The sequence below is a fragment of the Maylandia zebra genome, linkage group LG7, assembly GCF_041146795.1.
Source record: "Maylandia zebra isolate NMK-2024a linkage group LG7, Mzebra_GT3a, whole genome shotgun sequence".
Taxonomy (NCBI): domain Eukaryota; kingdom Metazoa; phylum Chordata; class Actinopteri; order Cichliformes; family Cichlidae; genus Maylandia; species Maylandia zebra.
This window is the reverse complement of record NC_135173.1, coordinates 46,117,735-46,137,270: the sequence shown is the minus strand read 5'-3', so window position 1 is coordinate 46,137,270 and position 19,536 is coordinate 46,117,735. Positions and strand designations below refer to the sequence as shown.

At 40.2% G+C, this 19,536-nt stretch overlaps 2 protein-coding genes across 2 annotated transcripts; both read right to left on the bottom strand.

Moving 5' to 3' along the window:
• Positions 1-303: 303 nt before the first annotated feature.
• Positions 304-2,611, bottom strand: LOC143419508 (ATP-dependent RNA helicase DDX54-like). The gene is made up of 5 exons (XM_076886499.1): positions 2,188-2,611; positions 1,984-2,097; positions 1,784-1,894; positions 1,136-1,227; positions 304-972 (listed from the first exon to the last, which is right to left on the bottom strand). Exons 1-4 carry the CDS (start codon positions 2,379-2,381, stop codon positions 1,215-1,217), a joined length of 432 nt encoding a protein of 143 aa, XP_076742614.1. The 5' UTR covers positions 2,382-2,611; the 3' UTR covers positions 304-972; positions 1,136-1,214.
• Positions 2,612-11,133: 8,522 nt separating this feature from the next.
• On the bottom strand, positions 11,134-19,308 carry LOC112433118 (ATP-dependent RNA helicase DDX54-like). The gene is made up of 6 exons (XM_076885500.1): positions 19,273-19,308; positions 12,237-12,385; positions 12,033-12,146; positions 11,833-11,943; positions 11,626-11,717; positions 11,134-11,470 (listed from the first exon to the last, which is right to left on the bottom strand). The coding sequence occupies exons 1-6, from the start codon at positions 19,306-19,308 to the stop codon at positions 11,160-11,162; spliced, it is 813 nt and encodes a 270-aa protein (XP_076741615.1). The 3' UTR covers positions 11,134-11,159.
• Positions 19,309-19,536: the final 228 nt, after the last annotated feature.

Below are 19,536 nucleotides of genomic sequence, written 5' to 3'. Positions count from 1 at the left end.
CAGACACTCCTGATCTTCTCAAATTTTCTCAGGAATTTACAGAGAACAGTCCAAACTGAAAAGCGAAATAAACATTTCCCTGGGTAAAAATGCCTTGTTGATTGCAGAAGTCAGAGGGGCGTGGCCATGCTGAAGGCAAGAGGAATTCTAAGCCAGTTTCTCAACCCAGCCCATCTGATATCAGTAACCACAACACATTCAAAGTCAATTAAAAGTCGCCTTTCTTGCCCGTTCCGATGCTCGCTTTCAACTTTGAAATGAGACCACTTGGACAACAGTAATGATAAATAATTGCAAATAGAGCACGTTTACAGAATTTAATGTCATTTTTATAGAGCACCTCTTATTTTAAGAAAAGATGGGCGAGACGATTTTTGAAACTAACTGCAAATTAAGCACACAATATTTAATATCTGTATTTTACCATTTTGATAAGACATATTTCAGTACTCCAAAACACTTTTATTAGACAGCCAACATGCTTACAAGTAGTAAATCCAGGTTAGTGGATCATAATTAAACATAACTCTGTGGCAAACGCAGAGTTCAGCAGGCCATCAAGGAAGAAGTGACGTGCATTTCTGCAGTGTAAAGATTCACAAATGATTTTCTCCTTAATCTACAGTCACACAAAGCGCCAGGAAAATCTTTGGTGATGTTCTCAGATGATTCTGACGCTTATCACCCAGTTCCTCGTGATGTCCTCCACACCATCAACCCTCTGTCCTCCTCCCAGTTTCTTCCTCAGCTTGCCTTTCTTATGGCCACCCCTTCCAAAACCTGACTTTTTAACTTCTCCGAGCCACTTTTTGTTCTTGGAGCGGAGCTTCCTCATCCCCCCGCCCTGCAGGAACTGGTGCTTCTGCTTTTTCTTGCGCTGCTTCATGATCTGATCCTTTGTTTTCAGCTCCGAGCGTGCTTTGTGGTCACCGGAGCTCTGTACGTTTGGACCTCGTCGGCCACGGCCACGACCTGGGAGAGGCACGACACAACAAAGAGGTTGGAGGTTATAGCTCGCAAGGCTGGAAGAGGGACTTGAAGTATTTACCTTTAGAGTTGAGTTAAAACATGGTGGCTGATGTTCTATATTTAACAGGCAGACATGTTTGTGCTATTCATTTTGATGTCTTCCTACCTCTTGCTGGCTTCCTGCCTCCTCCGCCTGTTTCTCCATCTGATCCAGATCCTGTATCATCAATCTTGTATTTTTTCCTTCACTCCTCATAACTGACATGTCAGAGCGTTCTCACTCCCGAGGCGTAACATGTCGACGTTTTGTCACGTCCCGCGGCGTTCCTGAGGAACGCGAAAGGAGACCTTCGGCGTTCTTATGGTACGCGGCGGGTTATGGCTGGGATCCAGTGCAATGACGCTTCCGCGGTAATAGATGTTCCAGCCCTGTATTCCAGCCCTAAACCTAACCTTATCCCTAGCCCTGACCATAACCTTATTCCTGACCTTAACCAGGACTTTAATTAAGTTAAATAGCGTGTTTCTAAGCGATTTGAATAAAAAGAGCGAACATGTGTAGATTCAGTCCAGACGGTTCTCATATTTCCTCTTTTTTCCGAGGTCGTCATTTAGGAACGTGGTGGGTAGCCGAAAACGTAATATGGTGACGATTTGTCACCTAGCGTAAAATGTTACGCTTTGGGAGTGAGAACGGGTTGGACATGTTGTCAAGTGATACAACATCTTCACAGTACAGCTTAATATTGTCATAGGAGTAGAGAAGAGAGTCATTGAGAGCAGCACACAGAGAAGCTTTTTGTTGGAAGGATACAAGTTCTTCCTGTTCTTCTTGTTACTGATAACCTGACCGCTGTCTGTTTTGATCTTCTTCTTCTGGTCTTCTTTTCCCGTTTCTCTCACAAAACGCTTCCTCTTACGGTCCCTAAAAAAAGAAGGGGGAAAAAAGACTTTAAATTATAGTTTGAAATGACCATTTGGTGGATACTGAGTCAAACATAGGGAAATTTGTACCATTTCATCATTTTCTTCTGCTGGTTAAGGCGATCGCCTTCATCTCCCATGAGATCAAGGACAGCTGAAGAGGCCTGCTGTTCAAAAGCACTGCCCTCTCCACCGAGACTCAACCTGTCGACGCATAACACAGGACAAAACAGCATAAAACACAAAGCCATTCACATTTTTTAAAGAAACAGATGCAACAGTTTAATGCCTCACCCTCTCTCAGAGTCAAAGTCTTTAGGTCTGTAAGGGATATAATACTCTTCATCTTTGCCTGACTGCCTCTTTTTCTTGGTCTTTGGTCGCTCTTCGCCATCTTCCTGCTGACCTCTTCTTTTACCACCTACCACTTCTGAAAACACCCCCTGGTGGAAATAGAAAGAATTACATGGTACAAAGTGACAAAGCATGATACAGAGATCCTACTATCTTCCTCTTCTAGTTTGTATACAACATCATCTACATCAAAACTGCACTTTATTTTGCTTCTTCTTCATCAGACAGCACAAACAACTTTCTCATTTTGACTCAAATATTGGTTTTGAATGAAAATGATGAAACAATCCTGGGTGTTTATTCAACTTGTGAGCAGGTTTTCTAATCCACCGTACGATTATTATTGACACTAGTACATGTTCGTGCTGCTGGCAAACTAATACACTCAAGAACATATAGCAAAGCAAAAAGGTGAAAAGTAGGTCTTGCCTACATAAATAAACATAAGACAGTTGTGAAACTTTGACATAGTAACATCTGCAGTAATATTTACACCTGTGATGACATCTCACCAGCATTAGCCTTATTTTGAAACCAAGATTGTTTACACAGAGTTTGTAATTGCAGAGAAATGCTCCATTTATTTTGGTCATTTCATTTTTGAGCAGGAAGCTCACCTTTCTTGTTATAGCCTTTAGACGAATAGAGAGTTTTCCAATTAAATACATATTCTTTAAATAATGTTCCCTCTTATAAAAAGTAGGATAATTTAAAAAATTTTTTTTAAAAATGTATTATACCTCTATTACTTAGAAAAAAAACTGTTTTTTTTCTGTTGTCTGTTATATAACGTTAGTGATGCTCGTTTCAATTCATTTCTTAATCAGCTAAACAGGTCAGTTAAGAAACAGTCAAATATTAAGTTAAATTTGAAAACGGTTTAAAAAAAAATATCTCCATTCCAAAATGTCACATGACAATCTCATTGGCTCACGGAGTTATGATGTCACTACACTTTGATCCTTTGAAGTTTGTCCTTAAACAGGGGTGAGAAACAGCAGTTTTTTAGTTCGTGTCCTTGCAGCATTTGTGTTTGCAGCCTTCACGCGTTCACCACAGAAACTTTTGGAAACCTTTTCAGAGTTGTCGTGTACAACCTTCAACATGTATCCAACAAGACACCAACCAAGGCAAAAAGATTACGCCGCTTCTCCTTCCTGTCGTGGCCGGCCAATTTCCCCAAATGACCTCTTAGCCGTCCAAAGGGCATTACATGACAGTAAGAAGGAAAACTACCATCTCCAGAATAAAATTCAACAGATTGAAGAAGAGAAACTTCAACTGGAGGAGAAGTGTAGACAGATGGAAGCGCAAAATAAGAACCTGGAAGAAAGACAAAAACGCCAGCCCGACATAAATATTATTAATGAGGGTTGGGGAATCAAGTTTGGACAAGCCCGAGAGCAGATTGTCTTCCTAATTAAGGAAAACAAGCAAAAGAGCGTGGAACTAAAGGAGATGTCCAACCAGCTTAAAGACAGCAAAGCTACTGTTGAGAAGACAGAATGGGATCTCCAATATATGGACCAAATGAATCGGCTGCTCCAAACAAACTTCGATGAAGCTGTGAAAAAAAATGAAGAAATCCTCCAACAGAAGGAAGAACAGGAGAAAAAGCAAAGAGACATGGAGCACAAACTCAAAGTCACGGAGGAAAAATACAGAATGCTGAAAGAGAAGGTGGATGATACTCTGCGCCAAAACAAAGACCTTCTTCAAGAGAAAAAGCAACTAGAAGGGGAAAAAGAAAAACTGGACAAACAATGCTCGCACATGCAGAAAAGGATGGAGCAAATGGCGAGAAACAACTCCGAGCTCACTAAGGGGATATTGTTGGAATACAACAACTTGAAGCGCAAACACACTGAAATGCAGGCGCAAAAGCAAGAACAAGACAACATACATGACGACCTGCAGCGTACGCTCCAAGATATCCACAAAAGAAATGAGGAGCTACAAGACATGTACAAAGAAGTACAACAAAGAAACGCAGACATGCACAAGGACAAGATAATGCAGGAGGAAACATCCAAAGAGCTCAGGGAAAAGCTTGAAGAAAAACAAGCAACACTGGAAGAGGTGGAGAAAACATGCAAGAAGCTTGAGAAACAAAACGTAGAAACCATCAATGAGTTGAGAACCCTCATCCTGGAAAAAAAAGCTCTTGTAGAAAACTGCATGAAAAAGAAGAACAAACGCTTCCGCTGGCCCTGGAGGAGGAACTCTACTGCTTCCTCAGCAGGTGTAGCCTCGTCTTGCTCCACCTCTGTTCACCTCCCCAACCAGTCCCGGCAGTTGACTGTCCCCTCCTGAGCCTGGTTCTGCCGGAGGTTTCTGCCCGTTTAAAGGCAGTTTTTCCTCCCCACTGTCGCCTAGTGCGTGCTCAGAGGGGATTGTTGGGGTTTTCTCTCCTCTACCTTGTTTGATTATTTACTTAACTTTTTGTGCTTACTTCATTTTACCTTGTTTCATTATTTACTTGTTAACGTTTTGTTCTTACTTCATTTTACCTTGTTTCATTATTTACTTGTTGACGTTTTGTTCTTACTTCATTTTACCTTGTTTCATTATTTACTTGTTGACGTTTTGTTCTTACTTCATTTTACCTTGTTTCATTATTTACTTGTTTAACTTTTTCTTTTTCAACTTATTCATAAAACAATAAACAATTGAATTTATCCTTTGAGTATTTTTCATCTTTTCATCTATAACTTTTTCAAACATTCATATCTGTCGTTTATCTTCTTCTTGAAACCTCATAAATGGTGAAGGAAAAATCCTGGAACATGGTTTGAAACACTGAAATTGTTTCAGCTGAAACCGGCAAAGTCATACGTGTGTGTGTGTGTGTGTGTGTGTGTGTGTGTGTGTGTGTGTGTGTGTGTGTGTGTGTGTGTGTGTGTGTGTGTTACTCTGTACATGAAACAACTTTGTAGAAAACCATTTTCCTGTCGAAACATTAGCAAACACAAACAAAGTGTTATTAACAAACGAATTACTAATATCCCTCTCTATGATAGTGATTTATTTTCTTACGGGATTAAAACTGTAAATTTTACCAAACTAAAGAAAGTAATACAAAGTAATAAAACTTTTTATCATTTAGTTAAGATCCAACATCCATTCTTTTCATAGTTGGTTGCTACCACCAGAGGGCGACATGGAGTACTTTTACCCATGTAGAGAAACATAAACGCTCATATATTACACACGCACCAACATTTTACTGTCTATTACTACATCAGTCTGTTTACATTAAACTGATATTGATAAATAAACTCACAAATATAGCTTCATGAATTTGGTAACGTCCTGTAAGTCATATCGTCAAATGCTTTTGTTCCAAAATAAAAAGGCTGTTGAAATAATGATTGGTGTGGTTTTTACAGGTGAATGAGCAGCAGAATAACTACAGAGAATCTGTGAATACATGAATGACCTTTTGTAATATGCCTTTAGCCTATTAGTGCCCTGAAAGAGTGGAGATTTTACCTATTTTAGCAAAATGATCTACAAACTGTATGGGTGAATATAGGAGCTTGTTAACAGGTTAGTGAAGGAAACGGTTTCCAAGGCCTACTCCGTGGATCGGCTTCCTCCGAGGCGTGGACGTCTATCAGCAGAGAATGTACCTTCACCTATCAGCAGAGAATGTCCCTTAGTCTGTAACACAGTCAAATATATTCTCAAGTAATATTCAAGCATGCCATTCAGCGTGTTAGTACGAGCTCGGGAGCAGCTTGGGAGAACAAGAAAACAGAGACTGCTTTAGATTGTCTTCCCAAAGTGACTCAACTTTATTCACAAGTACAACAGTTTATATAGAGGGTAAAATTCATGAGACAGCAGATTTATCAGTTTAAACCAGTACAGACCAAGATAAGGGAGCGTCTTCCTGCCCTTGGGTGAAGAAGCATCCTTTGTGTAGTTTATTAGTTCAGCTACAATTGTGATTATCTCAGCGACATATTTTCAAGGCACAAAACGAAGAGTTCTTTCATTAGTGAAATCTGAAACAAACCATTTGGCCTTCAACAGGCGTCTAAAAGATTAAGAAACTAATGTAGCTGAGGGAGTGATCTCTGTGGTATTTCAACCTTGTACCAGCCTGTGATTCTCACACATCAATTCTTGGGTCAAAGAGAAAAATAACTAAAACAAAGGGGCCTTATTGAATGACAGAGTTTTCCTGTATAATGTCACTATAAAACAATATCCAGTAAATGCTCCCATGGTACTAAAATACCTAACAGTTCCCCTCTTTTATTATTTTTAAAAATAATAACTCAAATAGAAAGGAAAAATCACAAATGTAATAACATAATATAAAAAGCAAATCATAAAATGTAATAGTTCACAACCTAATGTTCAATATACACATCAGGAACATCATTGGTAACATCTGGCACATCCTCAGGATCAATTTGTGCTAATTGCAAATACATTGAAGTAGCTGTACTAGTAGCTATATGGGTTAGCATTGAGAATGTGGCTTGCAGAAATGTGAACAGGGTTGCACTTTACAATACGAAATAGTAAATAAAAATCCTAAGGTTAATGCAGTAGATATGATTAATAACCTAAATATATAAAAAAGACAGTTCTTTAGCCGTCTCCTGGCCTGGTCCCAGGTTCGAGAGACCCCGTATAAGCGTCGTGTGATGACAATGGGCATTTCATTTTCTCCATTATCAGGATGAAACGAGTCTATCTTTATCAGGTTAGACATTGTGTGGTACTCTAGGCTTTCTGTTCCTGCTGGATGTTCGAGTACCTTGTTGTTGTTCAGGCGGGGGATCAAAGGGCTTTCTGAGTCTTGGCTCTTTCAGGCGTTGTGTGTTAATCAGTGATTGTGTGTGTGTAGGTGTATTGGATCCGGGCGTTGGCTCGCCTGAGTCGTCATCTACTTGATCCGACGCCTTAGGTGGTTTGGTGGGGCTGGTCTTAACCCTGCTGGCATGAATCCACTGAGGTTGTCCGTCTGTTAGGATGCTGGTTCTCGTCACTGCAAGTACAGTCTGGGGGCTGGAACACGCGGCCTCCCCGAGTGCCCTTGGTTTTAGCGACTTTACCAACACCGCATCTCCTGGTTTCCACGGATGGGTTGGATCTATGGAAGGGAGAGGCTGAGAGAGACAAACTTTCTGATAGTTATTATTCAGTGTTTCTACCAGGTTATGAACATAGTCAGACAATGCAGTGCCTATGTCCCCTTCCAATAGCGGTGCCCCTCTGGAGGCTGACCATGGTGTTGGAAACGGTCTTCCCATGATTATTTCAAATGGAGATAATTTGGTTGCTGCGGATGGAGTCATTCTAATCTCGCAGAGGATTTGAGGAAGTAGTTTGATCCAGGTCATTCCTGTTTCTATCATTGCTTTAGTCAGGCGATTTTTTATGGTCCTATTCATTCTTTCTACAACTCCTGAACTCTGAGGATGGTATGGTACATGATATTTCCAGTCTATTGCTAGAGTTTTAGCACACTTTTGAATTACTTCTGATGTAAATGAAGATCCTCTATCACTGTTAATTTGGTGAGGTATTCCAAATCTGGGTATTATTTCATTGCATTCTATCATATATTTTTTACAGGACTTTTTAATCAGCCTACTTTCCTTATCACAAATAGTATTTAACATTTCTACTGACCTGTTTTCTGGCGACAATCGTTCGGGATAGGGCTCCGGAAATACATTAGGATGCATTAAACTTATAGTTCTTAAGTTCGAGACGAAATCAGTCACGTAAGCACTTCCGCATGTTCTGGATACGTAATCATGGAAGTCTTCATTGATTCGCGAGCGTGGGTTAAACGTAACCGGAAGTGGGAGTCGTACTGAGCCGCTATTTGTGATTTTATATTTTTTTTTTCGGTTTTACAGTTAATTTTGAGTTTTTATCGGACCCGTCTAAGGTCTTTGAATTATTCTGACCCATGGTCAGTGATTTCCAGAGGGGTTTAGACGCTTTGAAGGATTTAAGTTAGTTTTTATTTTTGCTGTGGCACACCTGAGGTTACTTGATTTTTTTGCTAGCAATTTTATCTTTTTAGTGAGCAACTTCTCACTTTTTAACGAGCAACTTCTCGTTTTATGACCCCAGGCAACTTCCTGTGTCCTTTCTGCTGGTGAGCAACTTCTTAGTTTATGACAGCAGGCAACTTCCTGTGTCCTTTCTGCTTTTATTTACAAAACAACAGGCAACTTCCTGTGTTTCTATGTGGGCCACTAAAGAAGGCTCCTCAGTGTATCCCACTTGTTACTATGTGGGCCACTGAAGAAGGCCTCGTCAGCGTATCCCGTTTCTATGTGGATCACTGAGAAAGGCATAACACAGTCTTATAAAATAAAAGACGAGTGCCTACCTTCGTCAGGATCCCACTTCTGACACCAAAATTGAAGGAAACGGTTTCCAAGGCCTACTCCGTGGATCGGCTTCCTCCGAGGCGTGGACGTCTATCAGCAGAGAATGTACCTTCACCTATCAGCAGAGAATGTCCCTTAGTCTGTAACACAGTCAAATATATTCTCAAGTAATATTCAAGCATGCCATTCAGCGTGTTAGTACGAGCTCGGGAGCAGCTTGGGAGAACAAGAAAACAGAGACTGCTTTAGATTGTCTTCCCAAAGTGACTCAACTTTATTCACAAGTACAACAGTTTATATAGAGGGTAAAATTCATGAGACAGCAGATTTATCAGTTTAAACCAGTACAGACCAAGATAAGGCAGCGTCTTCCTGCCCATGGGTGAAGAAGCATCCTTTGTGTAGTTTATTAGTTCAGCTACAATTGTGATTATCTCAGCGACATATTTTCAAGGCACAAAACGAAGAGTTCTTTCATTAGTGAAATCTGAAACAAACCATTTGGCCTTCAACAGGCGTCTAAAAGATTAAGAAACTAATGTAGCTGAGGGAGTGATCTCTGTGGTATTTCAACCTTGTACCAGCCTGTGATTCTCACACATCAATTCTTGGGTCAAAGAGAAAAATAACTAAAACAAAGGGGCCTTATTGAATGACAGAGTTTTCCTGCATAATGTCACTATAAAACAATATCCAGTAAATGCTACCATGGTACTAAAATACCTAACAGTTAGCATGTCCAACTAACAGACAGGAAAATGAGCTATGTATTTTTTAGATATCATGTTATCAGCTGACCACTGAAAGCTCTTTCTGCATATATCTTCTACACGTTCTGTCTCTTGTCACGTGTGTGTTTATATTTAAATCATGTATGTTGATTATTTAAATATGCTTTTTCATTCATTTTTTAAAAATGTCAACAGCTGTCGTTTACAGATTCATTGTTTACTATATGCTATATATATATATGAACATGAACAAAACTGAAAACACTGGGTCACCGACCCAGGAACCCTGACAATATGTATTTTACCTGGTTAATGTGTGTGGCGGGGCGTGGTCTGCAGCGCCGCTGCAGGGGAGGCGGACGCACCTGAGCGGCACCCGCGATCACGCCTCGGCGCCTTAACGTCTGTGCTCTCTATGCTGTTGTGTTGGTATGTGTCGGGCTGTGAGCTTTAACACCGGCTGTATGCATACAGCAACCGTGTGTGAAAAGTGGTCAATAAAGAGAAGCTGTAAAGCGTGTTCATGGAAACATCGTTGGGTCTGCCGTGATATGTTTACAATGGGACTTCTGCTCCTGAATCTCTGCGCACAGCGTCTGCAAATCGGAGCTGTATGAAGTCACTTTCATCTTTACGCAGGACTGTAAGCTGTCATCTGTGAGGCGTGAGCGGTGTTTGTTTTTAACATAGTTCACGGTGGAGCTGCTGACATAATGTGGATCCGAAGATTGATAATTAGCCTACCTGGGGTTGAAAGTCTCGATAAATGCACGGCGTTTCAGCGGGTATATCGGCTTCCGCAAGTGTGACGCTTATTTTGAGCGTTCAAAAACTAATAGAATATAATTTTATATTTATATTTCAATATCACAGTAATCTTCCAATTTAGAACTACAAGTTAAAAAAGAACTAACATAAATAAAATACACTTCAGCTAATTACTTAAAAAAATAATTTATTTTCCCAAACCACGCAGAGCCGCACTAAAAGGACTAAAGAGCCGCAGGTTGCTGACCCCTGCACTAACCTATTCAGCTGCTTGTGAATGCAAATATCTAATCAGCCAATCACATGCCAGAAAAAAAAAGGGTGATTTAAGTGACTTTGAAGGCAGCATTGCTGTTGGTGACAGATGGGCTGTTTTACGTTTTTCAGACACTCCTGATCTTCTCAAATTTTCTCAGGAATTTACAGAGAACAGTCCAAACTGAAAAGCGAAATAAACATTTCCCTGGGTAAAAATGCCTTGTTGATTGCAGAAGTCAGAGGGGCGTGGCCATGCTGAAGGCAAGAGGAATTCTAAGCCAGTTTCTCAACCCAGCCCATCTGATATCAGTAACCACAACACATTCAAAGTCAATTAAAAGTCGCCTTTCTTGCCCGTTCCGATGCTCGCTTTCAACTTTGAAATGAGACCACTTGGACAACAGTAATGATAAATAATTGCAAATAGAGCACGTTTACAGAATTTAATGTCATTTTTATAGAGCACCTCTTATTTTAAGAAAAGATGGGCGAGACGATTTTTGAAACTAACTGCAAATTAAGCACACAATATTTAATATCTGTATTTTACCATTTTGATAAGACATATTTCAGTACTCCAAAACACTTTTATTAGACTGCCAACATGCTTACAAGTAGTAAATCCAGGTTAGTGGATCATAATTAAACATAACTCTGTGGCAAACGCAGAGTTCAGCAGGCCATCAAGGAAGAAGTGACGTGCATTTCTGCAGTGCAAAGATTCACAAATGATTTTCTCCTTAATCTACAGTCACACGAAGCGCCAGGAAAATCTTTGGTGATGTTCTCAGATGATTCTGACGCTTATCACCCAGTTCCTCGTGATGTCCTCCACACCATCAACCCTCTGTCCTCCTCCCAGTTTCTTCCTCAGCTTGCCTTTCTTATGGCCACCCCTTCCAAAACCTGACTTTTTAACTTCTCCGAGCCACTTTTTGTTCTTGGAGCGGAGCTTCCTCATCCCCCCGCCCTGCAGGAACTGGTGCTTCTGCTTTTTCTTGCGCTGCTTCATGATCTGATCCTTTGTTTTCAGCTCCGAGCGTGCTTTGTGGTCACCGGAGCTCTGTACGTTTGGACCTCGTCGGCCACGGCCACGACCTGGGAGAGGCACGACACAACAAAGAGGTTGGAGGTTATAGCTCGCAAGGCTGGAAGAGGGACTTGAAGTATTTACCTTTAGAGTTGAGTTAAAACATGGTGGCTGATGGTCTATATTTAACATGTTTGTGCTATTCATTTTGATGCCTTCCTACCTCTTGCTGGCTTCCTGCCTCCTCCGCCTGTTTCTCCATCTGATCCAGATCCTGTATCATCAATCTTGTATTTTTTCTTCCACTCCTCATAACTGACATGTTGTCAAGTGATACAACATCTTCACAGTACAGCTTAATATTGTCATAGGAGTAGAGAAGAGAGTCATTGAGAGCAGCACACAGAGAAGCTTTTTGTTGGAAGGATACAAGTTCTTCCTGTTCTTCTTGTTACTGATAACCTGACCGCTGTCTGTTTTGATCTTCTTCTTCTGGTCTTCTTTTCCCGTTTCTCTCACAAAACGCTTCCTCTTACGGTCCCTAAAAAAAGAAGGGGGAAAAAAGACTTTAAATTATAGTTTGAAATGACCATTTGGTGGATACTGAGTCAAACATAGGGAAATTTGTACCATTTCATCATTTTCTTCTGCTGGTTAAGGCGATCGCCTTCATCTCCCATGAGATCAAGGACAGCTGAAGAGGCCTGCTGTTCAAAAGCACTGCCCTCTCCACCGAGACTCAACCTGTCGACGCATAACACAGGACAAAACAGCATAAAACACAAAGCCATTCACATTTTTTAAAGAAACAGATGCAACAGTTTAATGCCTCACCCTCTCTCAGAGTCAAAGTCTTTAGGTCTGTAAGGGATATAATACTCTTCATCTTTGCCTGACTGCCTCTTTTTCTTGGTCTTTGGTCGCTCTTCGCCATCTTCCTGCTGACCTCTTCTTTTACCACCTACCACTTCTGAAAACACCCCCTGGTGGAAATAGAAAGAATTACATGGTACAAAGTGACAACGCATGATACAGAGATCCTACTATCTTCCTCTTCTAGTTTGTATACAACATCATCTACATCAAAACTGCACTTTATTTTGCTTCTTCTTCATCAGACAGCACAAACAACTTTCTCATTTTGACTCAAATATTGGTTTTGAATGAAAATGATGAAATAATCCTGGATGTTTATTCAACTTGTGAGCAGGTTTTCTAATCCACCGTACTATTATTATTGACACTAGTACATGTTCGTGCTGCTGGCAAACTAATACACTCAAGAACATATAGCAAAGCAAAAAAGTGAAAAGTAGGTCTTGCCTACATAAATAAACATAAGACAGTTGTGAAACTTTGACATAGTAACATCTGCAGTAATATTTACACCTGTGATGACATCTCACCAGCATTAGCCTTATTTTGAAACCAAGATTGTTTACACAGACTTTGTAATTGCAGAGAAATGCTCCATTTATTTTGGTCATTTCATTTTTGAGCAGGAAGCTCACCTTTCTTGTTATAGCCTTTAGACGAATAGAGAGTTTTCCAATTAAATACATATTCTTTAAATAATGTTCCCTCTTATAAAAAGTAGGATAATTTAAAAAAAATTTTTAAAAAATGTATTATACCTCTATTACTTAGAAAAAAAACTTTTTTTTCTGTTGTCTGTTATATAACGTTAGTGATGCTCGTTTCAATTCATTTCTTAATCAGCTAAACAGGTCAGTTAAGAAACAGTCAAATATTAAGTTAAATTTGAAAACGGTTTAAAAAAAAATATCCCCATTCCAAAATGTCACATGACAATCTCATTGGCTCACGGAGTTATGATGTCACTATACGATCCTTTGAAGTTTTTCCTTAAACAGGGGTGAGAAACAGCAGTTTTTTAGTTCGTGTCTTCGCAGCATTTGTGTTTGCAGCCTTCACGCGTTCACCACAGAAACTTTTGGAAACCTTTTCAGAGTTGTCGTGTACAACCTTCAACATGTATCCAACAAAACACCAACCAAGGCAAAAAGATTACGCCGCTTCTCCTTCCTGTCGTGGCCGGCCAATTTCCCCAAATGACCTCTTAGCCGTCCAAAGGGCATTACATGACAGTAAGAAGGAAAACTACCATCTCCAGAATAAAATTCAACAGATTGAAGAAGAGAAACTTCAACTGGAGGAGAAGTGTAGACAGATGGAAGCGCAAAATAAGAACCTGGAAGAAAGACAAAAACGCCAGCCCGACATAAATATTATTAATGAGGGTTGGGGAATCAAGTTTGGACAAGCCCGAGAGCAGATTGTCTTCCTAATTAAGGAAAACAAGCAAAAGAGCGTGGAACTAAAGGAGATGTCCAACCAGCTTAAAGACAGCAAAGCTACTGTTGAGAAGACAGAATGGGATCTCCAATATATGGACCAAATGAATCGGCTGCTCCAAACAAACTTCGATGAAGCTGTGAAAAAAAATGAAGAAATCCTCCAACAGAAGGAAGAACAGGAGAAAAAGCAAAGAGACATGGAGCACAAACTCAAAGTCACGGAGGAAAAATACAGAATGCTGAAAGAGAAGGTGGATGATACTCTGCGCCAAAACAAAGACCTTCTTCACGAGAAAAAGCAACTAGAAGGGGAAAAAGAAAAACTGGACAAACAATGCTCGCACATGCAGAAAAGGATGGAGCAAATGGCAAGAAACAACTCCGAGCTCACTAAGGGGATATTGTTGGAATACAACAACTTGAAGCGCAAACACACTGAAATGCAGGCGCAAAAGCAAGAACAAGACAACATACATGACGACCTGCAGCGTACGCTCCAAGATATCCACAAAAGAAATGAGGAGCTACAAGACATGTACAAAGAAGTACAACAAAGAAACGCAGACATGCACAAGGACAAGATAATGCAGGAGGAAACATCCAAAGAGCTCAGGGAAAAGCTTGAAGAAAAACAAGCAACGTTGGAAGAGGTGGAGAAAACATGCAAGAAGCTTGAGAAACAAAACGTAGAAACCATCGATGAGTTGAGAACCCTCATCCTGGAAAAAAAAGCTCTTGTAGAAAACTGCATGAAAAAGAAGAACAAACGCTTCCGCTGGCCCTGGAGGAGGAACTCTACTGCTTCCTCAGCAGGTGTAGCCTCGTCTTGCTCCACCTCTGTTCACCTCCCCAACCAGTCCCGGCAGTTGACTGTCCCCTCCTGAGCCTGGTTCTGCCGGAGGTTTCTGCCCGTTTAAAGGCAGTTTTTCCTCCCCACTGTCGCCTAGTGCGTGCTCAGAGGGGATTGTTGGGGTTTTCTCTCCTCTACCTTGTTTCATTATTTACTTAACTTTTTGTGCTTACTTCATTTTACCTTGTTTCATTATTTACTTGTTAACGTTTTGTTCTTACTTCATTTTACCTTGTTTCATTATTTACTTGTTAACGTTTTGTTCTTACTTCATTTTACCTTGTTTCATTATTTACTTAACTTTTTGTGCTTGCTTCATTTTACCTTGTTTCATTATTTACTTGTTAACGTTTTGTTCTTACTTCATTTTACCTTGTTTCATTATTTACTTGTTGACGTTTTGTTCTTACTTCATTTTACCTTGTTTCATTATTTACTTGTTAACGTTTTGTTCTTACTTCATTTTACCTTGTTTCATTATTTACTTGTTGACGTTTTGTTCTTACTTCATTTTACCTTGTTTCATTATTTACTTGTTAACGTTTTGTTCTTACTTCATTTTACCTTGTTTCATTATTTACTTGTTAACGTTTTGTTCTTACTTCATTTTACCTTGTTTCATTATTTACTTGTTTAACTTTTTCTTTTTCAACTTATTCATAAAACAATAAACCAATTGAATTTATCCTTTGAGTATTTTTCATCGAATCTTTTCATCTATAACTTTTTCAAACATTCATATCTGTCGTTTATCTTCTTCTTGAAACCTCATAAATGGTGAAGGAAAAATCCTGGAACATGGTTTGAAACACTGAAATTGTTTCAGCTGAAACCGGCAAAGTCATACGTGTGTGTGTGTGTGTGTGTGTGTGTGTGTGTGTGTGTGTGTGTGTGTGTGTTACTCTGTACATGAAACAACTTTGTAGAAAACCATTTTCCTGTCGAAACATTAGCAAACACAAACAAAGTGTTATTAACAAACGAATTACTAATATCCCTCTCTATGATAGTGATTTATTTTCTTACGGGATTAAAACTGTAAATTTTACCAAACTAAAGAAAGTAATACAAAGTAATAAAACTTTTTATCATTTAGTTAAGATCCAACATCCATTCTTTTCATAGTTGGTTGCTACCACCAGAGGGCGACATGGAGTACTTTTACCCATGTAGAGAAACATAAACGCTCATATATTACACACGCACCAACATTTTACTGTCTATTACTACATCAGTCTGTTTACATTAAACTGATATTGATAAATAAACTCACAAATATAGCTTCATGAATTTGGTAACGTCCTGTAAGTCATATCGTCAAATGCTTTTGTTCCAAAATAAAAAGGCCTTTGAAATAATGATCGGTGTGGTTTTTACAGGTGAATGAGCAGCAGAATAACTACAGAGAATCTGTGAATACATGAATGACCTTTTGTAATATGCCTTTAGCCTATTAGTGCCCTGAAAGAGTGGAGATTTTACCTATTTTAGCAAAATGATCTACAAACTGTATGGGTGAATATAGGAGCTTGTTAACAGGTTAGCATGTCCAACTAACAGACAGGAAAATGAGCTATGTATTTTTTAGATATCATGTTATCAGCTGACCACTGAAAGCTCTTTCTGCATATATCTTCTACACGTTCTGTCTCTTGTCACGTGTGTGTTTATATTTAAATCATGTATGTTGATTATTTAAATATGCTTTTTCATTCATTTTTAAAAAATGTCAACAGCTGTCGTTTACAGATTCATTCTTTACTATATGCTATATGTTTTATTGAACAAAAAATAAAAAGTGATAAAAGGATCAGTTAAAATACACACTGTACTTTTTTTTGTCATATAAATAATTTCTGTGTCATCTGCGCTACATTTAGCTGTAGCTAATATGTAATTCATTGCATATCTTTTCATCAAACCTGGAATTTGAGGACCTGAAGGAGTGTAATTGAGTATGATCAGTGGTTACAGATCAAGGATCGAAGGTTATTCACGGCACTGGAACAGGAGATGATGCTCTCATGTTGCGTAGTTTAGTTCTATTTTAACTATTTGAATAATAAATTTAGTAAGTGTGCCTCATTGCTCAAGACAACCAGCAGGCATTCCAATACTGTTAGCCACACTCTGACTCTGACCTGGACTTCTCAGCGACCTTGAACAAGAGCCCAAAGGTTACGGACCCTGTTTAAAATTAAAGTCGTAGTTATGCATACACGTGCATTCCCATTTACGCATTTATAGTTACATCCAGCTACGCTGTGGTTTCATTTTGCAGGGAAATCAGTGTCTGTGCAGTCCTGACTGGCTTTTTGCTTATATAGTCAAGGATCAGAGTTCAGAGATACCACAGCTACACTGTCATGTGGCTGATGGCTGATGGAAGTCATTCGTTTTAGGATGTCAGATAAAAAAAGATGCTCCGCGCGGACCTTTACTACCACCTGGTGGACCATGAGGTACATAGCCTCCTCGGTACCTACAGTATTATAGTGAAAGAGCACTTGTAGGTGGTCTGAGGTGGGCCTCTGCAGCTGTAAATAGTGTTCCAACACGTGTGTGACCACTCCAGTGTTGGTGACCTCTCACCCCTGAAAGCTTAGCTTTACCACCTGGAGGTAGGCTGTTCTTGATCTCACAGCACCTCCAGGAGGCTGGCACAGAGCTCACTCTCTGTTTCCCCGTAAAGAACCTCTAGGTGTATTTATTGTGCACAAACAGTCAAGTACAGTACCTGTGTATGTGTGTGTTTGTGAGTGTGTGCGTGCGTGCGTCTGTGTGCGTGTGTGTCCGTGTTTTGGGTCCTTCCTAGAAAAACAGCTCTATTACAAAGCTATTTGACATGGAGCTCTCTGGGACTGTGTTCTTACTCATTACTTGTAATATGTTTGTAACAGAGTTTGTTTATATTATAAATATCTCAGTCAAAACAAGGTCAGACTCAAAGTTGAAGCACATGCAGTGCTGTGTAAATTCTGCGTATTATGGTTTTCCTCTGTTTTATGTTTGCAGCGCGGATCTGCTCGGCTGACTCGTGTTTCACCTTTGCCGTCTGATCTTTTTAATTCCAAGGATGACGATTCTCAACAGTGCAAGCGAAGGTTCGTCTTTACGTCAGTGTCAAAAAGGATTCAGCACAGCAAAACTGGCTTTACCTATTGCTTATTCTGGGATTAAGCACATCTGGGGTGTGTTACGAATAAGGCACTCTCTTCTCCTAAGATCATCACTGACTTATTCTCTCTCTCCTTTTTTATGATTGTGTGAAAGCACATCAAAACTTATAACAAAGGCTACAAGATGTCTTGATGTCCCAGATACAAGCAGGAGACACTGCGTACCTAGTTTGAGCGAAACAGATGGTGACAGACATTGGATGATATTAAAAACATACCCCAGGTGCGGTACACAGTGAGCTCTCCTCAGGCATGCCTTTTCAAGAGCTACATGATGAAGTATGACATTAATGTTTCTACACTATGATTTTTTTTAACTCCTCCACGGTACCTCAGCCGCACACCCCCACCCCCGCTCCACTGTATTCACTCTCCTCAAAACCTACCAGAGCAATCATATACACGCCTTTGATCAGAATTATCCCTCACTTTAGTCGTGTTAAAAAAAAATACAGCACTAACAATGGGCCAAAATGTGTCTCACTCCCACTGCCTACCCTCCTCTCTTTTTCATTATCTTTCCTCTTTTATTCACTTGTCCACGTGCAGCACAGAACAATGCAGCGCAGGCGGACAGGGTGGAGGCTCATGACAGGACTGGTAACACGATGACACACCAAAGGCCAGGTGAATAAAATCCCCCCTCCACAGTGGGACATGTGTCACGGTCCAGCCATGTCTCCAGCCTTTTTTGTGGTCTCGTTTCTCCCTTCTCGGGCTCTTTCCCCCCTGCGGCGGTCACGATAAAGCGCCCATCTGCTGTGGAGACCCTGGCTTGTCTCTCTCTGAACTGATCCCTCATAGCAGCCTCCCCTTTGTCAGACGTTCCGATCACGTTTCAGTTTTGACACCTCTCTGTTATGCACATGCGACAGGTACCGAAGTTCTTCTGTTCTCGGTAGAAATGTATTGGAAAGATGATAGTCATCTCTTTTCAAAGCTTTGCCCTTTGCACTCTTATGCCTTTGGTGAAATTTTTTTTTAAACAACAGAAAAACATTTCTAAAGGAATTCATGAGTGTGTTGATCCCCAGCAAGAACTGGATAAGTGATCCTTTGCTTCAACGACAATCCACCACAAAAGATCCAACTAGCAAGCTTTTTCTTTTACTCAAACATCTTACTTGTGCCTTGAGATGCATGTAGTGTGTGTCTATCTATCACCCTCCTGGCTCTCTCTGTATACGTTTATCTGTCTATCATCCATTAAAGAGGCTGTCGTTCATCGATAGTGTTCTCAGCTGTTTCAGCGTGTCAGCGGCGTTGCTCGTGATTCCACGCACAAACCCGCGCATGCCAATTGTTAGTAACACGAGCCGGCGCAGCATCCTAACCTGCAGTGAGATCACCTGTCACAGGTCAAAGAGACAGCTGTAGCGCTTTCAGATTTGGGCTTAAGCTGATAAAGTGTCTTGGAATGGGAGCGATGTGCGATACGATGCCAGATTATCTTGTTTCAGTCATGATAAAGTTCACAAGTTGTCATGTGTCCCACAAACCTTCGATCTTTTTATCACACTTACCAACAGACTGTTCACGATGATTCGAAATGAGTCCATGCTGTGTTTTACGAACTTGACTTTTTGAAAGCTGGATGATAGGCAAACCTGTGCCCAGAGCCATTCAGCATGTGACACCTGAAGCATGACCTGTGAACTCAAGGATAAGCCTGCCGCTACTCCAGCTATCGGGTAGACTCGAAGCTACTAATGAAAAGAGTTTGAACTTTTCTCTCATCCTTAGATTACTCACTGTCTTGTATGATCCAACCCATTCTTGGCCTTGAA

Bases quoted from the DNA above. Each gene is read 5' to 3' on its own strand.
- LOC143419508 (XM_076886499.1), bottom strand. From the start codon at position 2,381: ATGCTTTGTCACTTTGTACCATGTAATTCTTTCTATTTCCACCAGGGG. The intron at 2,098-2,187 runs GTGAGGCATTAA...ATGCGTCGACAG, and splicing joins GACTTTGACTCTGAGAGAGG to GTTGAGTCTCGGTGGAGAGG. The intron at 1,895-1,983 runs GTACAAATTTCC...TTCTTTTTTTAG, and splicing joins CAGAAGAAAATGATGAAATG to GGACCGTAAGAGGAAGCGTT.
- LOC112433118 (XM_076885500.1), bottom strand. From the start codon at position 19,308: ATGGACTCATTTCGAATCATCGTGAACAGTCTGTTG. The intron at 12,147-12,236 runs GTGAGGCATTAA...ATGCGTCGACAG, and splicing joins GACTTTGACTCTGAGAGAGG to GTTGAGTCTCGGTGGAGAGG. The intron at 11,471-11,625 runs GTAGGAAGGCAT...TGCCTCTCCCAG, and splicing joins AGGCAGGAAGCCAGCAAGAG to GTCGTGGCCGTGGCCGACGA.